At 46.5% G+C, this 12,564-nt stretch overlaps 1 protein-coding gene across 6 annotated transcripts in view; it reads right to left on the bottom strand.

Moving 5' to 3' along the window:
• Positions 1 to 12,564, bottom strand: part of TOX2 (TOX high mobility group box family member 2) — a 132,652-nt gene that overhangs the window by 70,015 nt on the left and 50,073 nt on the right. For 4 of the 6 annotated variants that reach the window (XM_038572372.1, XM_038572376.1, XM_038572371.1 and 1 more), the window contains exon 2: positions 10,762 to 10,827. The exons of the other annotated variants lie outside the window; for them this stretch is intronic. In XM_038572372.1, the coding sequence (XP_038428300.1) occupies positions 10,762 to 10,827 (66 nt within the window). The remainder of the gene's footprint in view (positions 1 to 10,761; positions 10,828 to 12,564) is intronic. 6 annotated transcript variants of the gene reach the window in all.

The following is a 12,564-nucleotide window of genomic DNA, read 5'->3' as shown; positions in this document are numbered from 1 at the left end:
ACTGGAATCTCTTTATTGTTGCCAGTGGTGGGCTGGACCCTCACTCAGAGCCACTGATCTCCGTCTCCAAGGTCCCCTTAGCACTGGGGCAACTCAGCTCTGTGGAGGAGAGGTGAGCCTCTGGCATGTTGGACAGACCACTGTCTCTCCTAGAGACTCGGGCAGGGGGTGGAGGAAACCAATCCTTTGGCCACAGATTATAACCTCGAAGATCTCTCAGAGATACCAATTCAGCCCCCATTTACAGACACAAAAACCAAAACCAAAAACCAAACCAAAACAAAACAAAAGAACCACATGGGGCTCAGAGAGGGCAAATGACCTCCCCAAGGGTACATGGTCAAAGAGGCCAGACTCAGGCTCTCAGTCCTCCAGAAACTAAGGAGGGCTTGGTAAGTACTTAATAAGGCTTACTTATTGGAAAGGTACTTAATAAGGCTTTGTTTCTACTTCTTGATGCTCATTTTCATGCAGCAATGAACCAATGTGCTAAAGCAGATGGTTCTCCCACACTCCCCAGCAAAGACCCAGGCCTAGTCGAAGATGCTGAGTTCAAGGTGTCTGAGAGTGGGAGACGGGTGCTGTTTTAGAGAAAATCCTTGCAATTACATTTCCAACCCGCTGCTGTTCCCTCCCCCAACCCATAAACTTCCTGCATCATCTTCATTGTTTCCATCCCATTTAGAGAGAGGGAACGTTTCCAGGGATTCAATTTCTCTCATAATAGTTGGAAGGAAACAAAACTATATGCTGTAAACATTCACTGCATTGTATGAAAAATATCTTTACTACAGGGGAGGCGGAGTAAACGCAGACCAGAATTCCCCACCCCCAAATCTGTCCCCTAACGCTTCCACGCCTGCACCCTCGAACATTTAAACATGTCACAGCCAGGAATGCAGAGCTTTAAACTGCATATATTTTTAGCCGCTGGAATACAAAATGAAGATCTGTGAGGTGTAAGTACCGACTCCTTCTCAGCAGTTTTCTCTCAATGAAAACAAGAGAGCCTCGTCCATTTTTCTGAGCACGTGTGTAGGACTGATGAGGGAAAGCTCATTAGTTCAGTCTGACATATACTCAATTCTCTCCATACACATAGGATGGGTTTTTTTTTCCCCCTCCTTGCATTTTATTCTCCAGCTGTGAAATGATATTAAATTTCATCAGATTTGAACAAAATCTATGGTCTTGAAACAGTTTCCTTCAAGGCCCCCTCATATTTATTCAGAATTCATGAATCATGTTCGGATAACACAACCATAATTATTTTTAAAGTGTGATGTTTGTGGCTTTAATAGGAAATGCTTGCAAAAGGCCTTTTCTCTTTGATTGTTTGTAATCTTAGCAGTAATCACTGCCATTCCCTTTTCGGCACCACGGCCAGCGAAACACAATTTCATTTTAATATGAATCGCGAGCTCTTCACCCAGGTTTTAATTAAAGCAATAAAAGCCGTGTCGTCTCTGCCCTTTACGTTGTACACACAGACTCAGAAGCTGGAGTTACCAAGCCCAGAATCTTAGATTGCAACAAGGACAGGAGGGCCTCCTGCCTGCCAGTGCATTTACTGTTGGTGCATTTATTCCCAGGGCATCATTTGATTTTTGTTTGTTTCAAAAAGACTCCACCACCTCTCTGTCTCTCTGGCCTGTAGTTTTCTCGTCTGTAAGATGGGATAGCAACAGTACTTACCTGATAGAGTGCAATAGAAAACACTTAGCTCCGGTGCCTGAGCCCAAGGAAGTGTGCTGTGAATGTTCATTATCGTCAGCATCATCGGTATTTGGGCTGGGAAAATCCAACAGACCATCTACCCTCATCATTCACATGGGGAATAATAGGCTGGGAAAGATACCAACGCAGGTGAAGGAAAATGAAGCAGATGGAATCTGGAACTCAGAGCTCTGGGTTTCTTCCCCATCCCAGGCATCTTACATCATCATCCCTTACTGAAGGAGGCTGTAGCTTCAAGCCACGAGTACAGTGCCGGGGAACTACAGGTGTGACTCTGACCAGCTCTGGTCTTCTGGGCTCCTGGTTATACCATCCACACACCCTAGGGCTATGCTTGATCCAATGGTAAGAAAAATAGACCAGGCATCTCTGGGATCTATGAAGGAGGGTCACCACACACAGTGGTGTGCAGACCCCACAGCAAGAATCTGCTTAGCTCAAAGTCCTTGCATGCCTGTTGTGTGCCAGGTGTGGTGGGAGGAACTGCGAGGCCTCCTTTTGTAGCATGAGAAGCTTGGCCTTTATGACATAACTCTAGTCTAGCACATGTTCCGCAGATAGGTTAGCAAGGGACACAAAGGGAGCAATGGATGGGCAGGGTCCACACTGGACCTTGCTTCACACCTGGCTCATAGTTGGTGGTGCTGATGACAGTCTCCAGGCCCTAGGCTTCCCCAAGGAGCACCTCAAATATGAGCCACCTGAACCTCTCTCCTTGCAAATAGCCCCTGGACCCACTGGGATTCCTACTCCAAGAACAAAAATTTCCCTATTTCCCCAAAGCTTCTTAGAACATACCTTCCATTGACTTCCTGTCTCCTCTACGGATGAGCTGCCCATCCCCCCACTGTTCACGTATCTCAGGTTGGAAGGCAAGCTTGACATCCTCCTCCCTCTCTGCTGTCCCATCTGGACCGCTGTCTATCTTCCCTACAAATTCCACCCCACCCTCCTCAGCTCCATCAACATCTGAGCGCAAGTGCTGTCCACACACCTCCTGTTTATCCCCCTACCCCATTATGCTCCCAGGCTCTGGTTCCGGGCTCTGACTTCCCATCTCCCTCACCTTGGCACCATTCTGGGTCTCTAGAATTCAGCCACCATGCTATGCTGGGCTCTGCACCACTCTGTGTCAGCCACCCACCCCCCGGATGCACCTAGGACCCCATGAATGCCCACAACTCCTTCTTTCAGAATCACCACCCTCTTCCCACTCCATGACTAAGGTGTCCTCACTGTCCAGCACCCCACTTGGAGACCTTCTAAGCCTGGTCCCTCTCACTTTTCTCCTCATCTAGCTTAGATGACTGGATTCTTCATTTATCTTTATTTCAGTCTCTCTTTTGCACAGAAAAGCTTAAGCATCCTTCTGGTATACCTGCCTCGCAAATCCTTACCATGGATTCAACCAACTGTCTGCCCTCATATCACCTATACCAAGAGCTCAGTCTCCCACAGGCCACACAAATATCCCAGACCTTCTCCACCCCCTCAGACTTTGGTGCCCTGACTCAGCAGGTAACCTGCCCCCCAACCTCTCCAGGAGGATGCTGTCAGATGCAGATGCCCTCTGCTCCCGTGAACAGTCTACAGGGACACACTCCTTTCCCCCTTTGTCCTTGCTCCTGGCTAAGGCCAGAGCTTCCACCTCTGGGCAGGACCCAGCCTCTCCCACCTTCTCCCAAAATTTAAACCATCAATTAACCCTTATATCTCCTGAAACCCAAGCTTTACCCTCTCTCGGATACCTTCCATTGACAACTAAACATTCTAAACATTTAAAAAATTTTCCTTCCTTTGGTGTCCTCATCTCATTGAGCTATGGTGCTGGCCCCTGTGTGTCGTAGACTTCACCCACACAAGTTGTCTACATTCACTGTTTACATCCTTGCCCCATGCTCCCCTCTCAATCCACCCCAGGACCTGCATGAAGTCCACTACCCATCAAAACCGCCTTTTCTGAGATCCAGGATGACTTCCTTTTTCTTAAAACAATTGGACACATTTCAACACTTATACCAACCAATCCCTCAGGAGCATTTGATCCCCTCCTTCTTGTTTATACTTTATTCATCTTTCTGAAATTATAGTAAATCCCTATAGTTTAAAATCCCTAAAATATAAAAAAGTGAAGTCTTTTTCCACACCTGTCCATGTGCCCAGTTTCCATAACACACACACACACACACACACCACAGATACATATACACACTCATACAAACGTGCACACACAAACGTGCACACACAGATACACGTATACACACACAATGTACAAAGTCATTGTTACTAGTTCCCACATATTCTTCCACAGTTGCTTTAATCAAATACAAACATTCTCACTACCTTTTTTCACAAATGGTAACATGGGGTACTTACTGTTAGCCAGCCACCTTACTTTTTTCAGTAAACTGTATCTAAAGAACTTTAATATCTTTCCAATTCCTTCATTCTTTCTTTACAGCCACACAGTATCCCACTTGATAAATGTACATAATTTATGTAACTAGTCCCATACTGTTTCATATTTGGGTTGTTGCCAATCCTTTGCCTATATACCAATACTAAAATGAGTAGTCTTGAGGACATCATTTCTCATGTGAGCAAATATATCTTTAGGACGTGTTTCTAAGAGGAAACTTGCTGGGTTAAGGGTCAATGGGTTTGTAATTTTGATAGATGTTGCCAATTTGCTCTCCATAGGGGTTATACCAATTTACTCTTCCTTTAAGCAATGTTCAAGAGTGCCTGTTTCCCCACAAGGGCTCCAAAAAAGTGTTTTATCAAACTTGGATTTTTGTCAATCTAAAAGATGAAAAATGATAATTTTGTTTCTCTTATGAACTGATTCTGGTGTCTTCTCACAAACTTAAGATGCACTTGCATTTCCTGTGCTGGAAACTATTGGTTCGTATCTCCCACATGATTTTCTACCAGAGTTTTGAATTGATTTCTGGGGACTCTTTATATATTTGGGAGATTAATCCTTTGACTGTATTGTGAGTTGAAAATAATTTTGCCCAATTTTTCACTTGTCTTTTGACTTATGCTGTTTTAGCCACACAAAAGTTCTGTTTCTTTTCTTTTTTCTTTGTCATCAAATTTTTAAGTCTTTTCTTTTAAGACTCTGAGTCATAGAAATATCTTTCCCACTCTAAAGTTGTAAAGCATACCTTAAGGGTTTTTTTTTTCCTGGTGCCTTTATGATTTACATTGAGTACATAAATCTTTGATTTATTTAAAAGTTATCCTTTGATAGGAAAGAAGCTGTCAATCCAACATCATATTGCCCTAAATTCCTTACCTCCATCTTGGAACACTCTGCACTTGGCTTCTAAGACTCCATGTTCTCCTCCTACCTCTCTGGTAACTGCTTCTCAACCTATTTCACAATCTTCTCCTCTTCCACTTTGCTTTCAAATATTGGAGCTCAACATTTAAGACTCCTTGATCTTCTATTCTTCTCACTCTTTCTCTCTCTCTCTCTGTCTTTGCAAATTTCATCTTCACACGGTTTTAACACCATGGGCTAAGAACTTCCAAGTTTACTTCCCCAGTGAGTTCCAGACTTGTACAGCCATCTACCTACCTGGACATCTCCACTTGGATGAGTATCTCGAATGCAACATGTCCAAGTCTGACCTTATCAAACCTGTACTGCCCCAGGCCTTCCCCAACTCAGAAAAATGATACCACCATGCTGGAGAAAATTTTATGCTGGAAGCCTGGGAATCATCCCTTATTGCTTCATTTCTCTCTCCCTCTAGATCCATCCATGTCAAGACCTACCAACTTTATTTCCAAAACTTATCTCAGATCCATCCACGTCTTTCCATATCCTCTGCCTCAACCACAATAGAGGACAACATCATCATTCACTTACCCTCCTGTGTCGTCTCTCTGTATCTGTTCTTGCCACTGACAGCTTTTAAAACTGCATCAGTTGATGTTATCCAATCTCAATCTCTTTCTCACTAACAAAGCCCAGTGACTTGCTTTGCCTAATAGAATGTGCTAGAAATCATGTGCCAGTTCTCTCCCCACCCTCCAAACACATCCTTTCAATAATTCTTAGAACAAAGTCAGAAATCTTTAGCAGAAATCATATTTACAGCCATGAGAGTGGAACATTCTACCTACAGCCAGGAAGAGTAGACTAAGGAGGTGATATCTGCAGTGCCCCTAAAAGAACAAATAGGCACCTGTTGGGTGAAAATGGCTGGGGGATCCTATCAGAGGAAATAGTGCATATAAAGGCACAGACCTATAAATGGGCATAAGAGGTGACCAGAAGTCATCTGTGTAACCAAAGCATTACTTATGATAAGAAAAACATGGAAGTAAGTCCCAGCTAGTTTTATGGAACACTGGTAGTTTATATAGTATCTTAGGTTAGATTTCCTTGAAGTAGAGCCTGAAATAGGGATTCCTAGCACATTGACATTCCTTTTGAGAAGTGACTGGGAAGGGAAGGGAAGCAGGACAGGGCAGGGAAAGGAGCTGTGTTAGCTGGAGCTCCATTGGGAGTTGCAGAATTGCTCCCCCCTTGAGACAGGGAGCCCACTTGGCCTTCTAGACCATTCCCCACACCCCTCCCCATTTATGGTTCTCATTTGGCAGAGGCCAATTCTCCAGAGAAGGGGCAGCTGTGAATAGTTAGCAGTCAGCACTCACAACAGCTGGATGACAGGTGCCCTGGCCTGGTGACAGGAATCCATAACACTTGCCTCAAGTACTTATAATATTCTGGGAGGCAGATGTTACTCCGCCCATTTGACAGAAAGCTGACACAACTTGCAGAGGGTTATAGTGGACATCTGGCTGAGATGTGCAAGAGCTGGATTTGAACCCAAGTCTGCTGAACCCACAGCCTCGTTCCTTTCCTCTTCAGCCTTATCCTAGCAAGAAGGAGACTTCCCAGGGTGGCATAATCAGGAAATATTTTCCTTGTAACTCCTGGCCAGGGTCTGTTCTCAACAGGGGGAAGAGCTGATCTCTACAGGGCCCTCCCCTCCCAGAAGCTGCTGATGGGCCAGAAGCCATGCCTGAGGACTGCATCTTGGTCTCGGACCACCCCATAAGTCTGGTAAAAAAGAAACACAAGGTCCAGGGAAGGGGGAAAGGGGATACTGTATGAAAGCTAAGGCAGCCAGGCAGGTATTTTGTGGAAACTTGCAAAAACCAAACAACAAAGCATGCATTTGCAAAAGAAACTTTAAGCCCATAACAGCTGGTTTGAAAGTTTTTAACAGGGAGCACCATTGGCTGATATATACCCAAAAGAACCTGTGTTCTACTGAAGTTTCTAAATAAAGAAGATGATGTTTCCAGAGAAGGTAACATTAAAGAGCAGGTTTTTAACATGATGAAATCCTATGTTCTGGAAGAAAACGTCTTCCAGAAAAGGCTTCCTGCTTACATTGAGAGCTTTGCATGTAATAGGTGCCCAACGGACATTTGTTGAACAAGTGAACCTTATATTTAACCGTATTTATAAAATGCATTTATGCCATGTAGGGCGTTTGTACTCTGGAGGCACCTGGGTGGCTCAGGCAGTTAAGCGTCTAACTTTTGATTTCAGCTCAGGTCTTGATCTCAGAGTTGTGAGTTCAAGCCCCACGCTGGGCTCCATGCTGGGCATGGAGCCTACATTACAAAAACAAAACAAAAACCCCCCACCAAACATAGAGTGTTTGTACTCTGAATCCTCTATCAGCAAGGAGGCCCTCATTTTGCCCAGGTGTTTCTGTCCAGTTCCCCAAGAACTGGGACAACACAATCCCTGCAGTTGGTGAGGCAGGACACCATGACAGGATGTTCATGAGCGTGTGTGTGTGTGTGTGTTCAAGCAAGCACTTCAGAGAAAAGACTGGAAGAAAACATTAAGAAGTAAGGATCCTGGAGCCCCATCCAGCCACTGGAGGCTGCACATCCAGGATAAGTCTGTTATTCTTCAGTAAAATCAGTATGAGCACTATTTTTCGTTCCCATGTGTGGCAGTTGAAGTTTATTAAAAGACCACGATACTTTGCAGCTCTTCCCATCGACAGGTGGGGTCTACTTCCCCATTCCTTGAATTTAGACTGGCTCTCTGACTTGCTTTGAGGACAGAATGTGCTGCAAGTACTCATATGCCAGTTCAAAGCCTAGACCTCAACAGGTCTTGCAGCTTCTGTTCTGACTACTCTGGGAACCCTTCTCCCACCACATGAACGATCTCAAGTTAGCCTGAGAGACATGAGAGACCATCTGGAAGAGAAGCAGGTCCCGACACCAACCAGCCCACAGCTGACCTGGCAGCTTACAGATGTCACTTACACAGGTGCTAGCCATGAGCAGAAGAGCCCCCCCACCCACCTGAACTCAACCAAACTGCCAACCCAAGGAATTATGAACTACATAAATATTTGTTGTTTTAAGATACTAAGTTGAGTACTTGGGGTTTTTAAAAGATACTTATTTATTTACTTATTTATTTGAGAGAGAGAGAAAAAATGGGGGTGCAGAGGGAGAGAATCTCAAGCAGACTCTTTTCTGAACACAGAGCCCAATGTGGGGCTCAATTCCACAACTCTGAGATCATGACCTGAGCCCAAATCAAGAGCCCAACAACCAGATACAACGTATCGTCCAACCAACTGATCCATCCCAGTTTCCCTTGACATGCTTCTTATGCAGCAAAAGCCAACTGGGACCTTGTAAGAAGTCTAGATTGTAATTGCTAAATCTGTTCCCATCAAGGCTGGCTCACGCCCCCAGGTATACTTAGCTGCAGGGAATCCTGATGTTTTCTTTATAAAGTGCTAAGTTAGAGAGACTCTTGAGTGACAGCACAAGAGAGTTGAAGGGACCCTTGGGGAATCCAATTGCCTCATTTCACTGCCAGGGAAACTGAAGTCCAGAGAAGAGAAGGGGCCATATGACCCATTATGCAAATCTTTCCTAAGCACCTTTTACATGCCAGGCTTTGTAACATACTGGAGGACACAGCAGTGAACAAGAGACCAGATCCTGCTCTCATGGAGGTCACAGTCTAGTGTGGAAATTAGATACTAACCAAGTTGTCACACAGATATAAGCAGGCCACTTCAAACAGTGACAAATGCCATGAATCAAAAGGACACGGTGCCATGAAAGAGAATCACGGGGAAGGGACCTAATTTGGATCTCAAGGTTACCAAAGCTCTCTGAGAAACGGACATTTAGCTGAAGCAAGTCGGTGGCAGGCTTGGGTGGGAATGGAGTGCTCCACATACAGCAAGGTAATGTGTGGAGCTCTGAGCCCCAGCTGTCCCCCTCCCTGGATGAGCCACTCAACATCCTCCAGACTCAGTTTCCCCATCTACAAAATGGGATCGATGGTAACCTACTACTTCTCAAGACTGGTGAAGATCAGCTGAAACAAGCACTGAGGAAAAGGCTTTGCAACTGTGAGGAGCCAGGCAGCAGGTGAGGGTGCTGCTGTGAACAGCTCATAGGGACCCTTACTTGCCCTGCGTCTCTCCAAAGGACTATGCTCCCCTGCCCAACCCTGGAGCATACACAGAGCCCTGTGAGCTCCACTTCCCCTTCTCATGGGAGTATTGTGCCAACAGGCCCCATTCGTGTTTGAGCCATACTGACTCCACTGCGCCATGGTTCTGAGAGCCAAGGCTCGGCATGTTAACAAAATGCACTTTAAACATTGTGAAAGGGCTCAGATGAGATGCTCAGGAGGAAACTCTGGTCTTTTGAGACAACCACATTTCCAAGCTGATTATGGACAATTAAATGATTTCAGTGGTCTCTTCCAAAATGAGCATTTCCAGGACCTGGAGTCTTGCCCACCAGAGTGTCTCTCAGGCTGGCATGAGTCAGAGCCATGCAAAGGCAGCTTGGCAGCAACATCATGATACTCACATGGTCACAGGCCAGAGAAGGGGCATGGACGGCATGGTGGCCCCAACATGAGCACCCCTGTAGTGGCAAAGGACGGGGGTGCAGTGCCCTGCAGCGGGCCTTGTGCACTGTACTGTGAACACAGTATCTTCCCTCACTGGCAGTGCGCCCCAGGGGCCACAGGCCCACGCCTTACTCATCTATGTCCACCACAGGACCTGTCACATAGGAGGGCACATAAATGTGTGTGAATGAACAGGGTTGTGATTCCCCAACTGGAAAATGTGGGTGCAGCCACCCAACTTGGGCTGCCACAACCTTCATGATGCACAGAGGATGGAGGTCAGCTCCGGGGCTTATCTTCCAGCTTCCCTCCAGTTCCCCAAGTCCCTGTGCACCCTGAACCACTGCCATCCTGCAGGCACCAACTTCTTACAGAACCATTCTCCAGGTTGCCAGAGCCTATGGTGAAGACCCTCCCCAGCATCCTGCCCTGCAGTGGAGGCTACTCCTGGCTGAAAGAAAGCTTAGCTTTTGGAGACCAGGCTCTCAGTGGAAATTCAGATTCCAGTTGGCTCCCAGAGGGCTAGGGAACAGGATAGCCTTGCCCAGGATGACTCAGTCTCTTTCACCACCTGGAAGGAGCACGCAGGAAGCCACTGCTCTCTTCCCTGTATGCCACATCCACAATCCCCACCCCACCCCCACTGGTACTAGACAGCTCTAGGTGGGCAGGAGAACTCTGCATGCCTTTGCATGGATGTGTGTACCTCCCTGTCAGTGTATATCCTATGGGTGCTATGTGGTGGCAAGAGGCACACAGGAGAGCATGTGACATCTCTCCTTGCTGCTGCTGAAAATTTCTCCTCTTGTGCATGGGGAATGGGGGCAACATATTTGGAGTTTTACCAAATTTTCAATGGTGCCCATTTTAAGTCAACCGTAGCCAGGTAGGTGATTTACAGAAAACACTATAGTCCCATTTGGATGTCTTTTTTAAAGGAGATACTTGATATTCTTGATCACCGTGAGAGAGGAGAGTCGTGGGCTGTGCCCCACTGCTCTGCACCATCCCAGGCCCGCCTTGAAGCACCTTAGCTCCAGCCAGCTCCAGGCTGGACCCCCACACAGGGAGGATGGAGCACCCACCTGGCTGGTCGATAGCAGCTCTGGGTTCCCGTCACTCATCCCCACGTAGGCACTGTCACCATCAAACTAGAACAGAGAAAGAGAGAGAAGCAGGTCTGAGTAAGATGTTTTCAAGAAGGCCCCAGGAGAAGCCTGAGGAGGTCAGAGTGCTGAATACACTGAGGAGAAAGGTCTGGGGGTGGCCTGGGAAGCAAAGCATGAGCCCAAGATGCCCAAATTGCATTTCAACAGGATTCCCTCTAGGGTGAAAGGAGCAGCCCCTGTTCTGTGGCCCCCGTGGGCCTGGATTAGCACCATTAATCACAAGATGAAGAGAGGAAAAACCTTTCTGCCCTTTATGCTTTGTCCACAGATGTGGCAGGTGATCCTTGTCAGATAGTGAGCTCCCCATTCCTGGAAGTATGCAAATATCTCTCTGGCCAAAATGATAGACTATCAGCTACAGCTGGAATTTCACATGATGGAGGGAGGCGGAGATCTTCAGACCCCTCAGGTCATGACACCTGCCCCAGACATGCCCTCCAGGTCTTAACCATCCTAAGAATCTTTGCTTCCGCACATTTGCCCCCTAGGCCATCCCTGGCCACAGGCAGTGAGGACTGTGGTAGAAACCATGCATAGAAACTACAATCCTGTGTTCTGACAAGCTGCCAACTCTGGATTCAGGAAGATCTCCCTGCAGGAGGAAGCAGGTGCCATAGGAGAAGTGTGGGCTTGGGGGCCACTGGCTTTTTCCCATGATGTGTATTATTGAGCTGGTGTCTGAACTTCTGAGGTTCCTCATCTGTTGAATGAGGATAATGACAGTGGTCCCCTCTCCATGAGGTATTGTACCAAACCATGTAAAGCATTTAGCTCATTTACAGTAAGTTCTCTTTCCTTGAAACAGGTGTCTTGGATCGGGTTCCTTAAATGCAGAGCCTGAGACCAGGACTCAAAGGCATGTGATTTTTCAGAAGTGCTCTTTAGGAAAATCTGTAAGGGAGAGAAGGAAGCAGGACAGGGCAGTGGAAGTAGCTAAGCAAAGACGTGGTCTCAGCTGGAGAGCCACTGCAGCCCGATTCCACGAGGAGCTGTGGGGCATGAACCACCCCGTGGAGTTCAGTCAGTCCCTGACTGTGGGCTCCCCTCAGGGGACAAGGGGAGGCATAACCTCTGAGCAGGGTGGCCCCCATCTGGCCAGGGACAGTTCCCCAGAGAACTGCATCAGCTGTGAGCCATTTGCAGCCAGTGCTCCTAGCAGATGGGAGATGGCTGTGTAGGCAAGGGATCTGGGAGGGGCCCCAATGGCAGTTGGCCATTTCATTTTAATTGAAATTTTAATTTTTTTATTAGGTTATATTCACATGGTCCAAAATTTCCAGAGCACAGAAAGCAACAGAGTGAGAAGTCTGTCCCACCTCACCTCCCAGCCAGCCATAGCTCCTCTCCGGAGGCTACCGCTGAGTCGACCAGCTTTATATCCTTTCAGAGATGGTCACATATATACATTTTTATAGTCGTTTCTTTCACATAAATGACAACATACTATACACCCTGTTTTGCACCTCATTTTTCTCCCAGCAACACATCTTGGGAAGTGTTTTATATCAGAATGTAATTCTGTCTTCCGGTACCTAGTATTCCACAGTATGGATGTAATAGATATATTTAACTAGTTGAGCTCACGGGCAATTGAGTTGTTTCTAGTCTTTCCCTATTTCAGCACTGTGTTGATGAATATGTTTGTACATCCATCATTCCGCATGGGTGTGAGTTTATCTGTGGGATTTGTTTATATAATCGCTGGTCCAGACATGTGTG

This window comes from Canis lupus, chromosome 24 (genome assembly GCF_011100685.1).
Source record: "Canis lupus familiaris isolate Mischka breed German Shepherd chromosome 24, alternate assembly UU_Cfam_GSD_1.0, whole genome shotgun sequence".
NCBI classification, from domain to species: domain Eukaryota; kingdom Metazoa; phylum Chordata; class Mammalia; order Carnivora; family Canidae; genus Canis; species Canis lupus.
The sequence above is the reverse complement of the archived record's forward strand: the minus strand, read 5'-3'. Positions and strand labels throughout refer to the sequence as shown.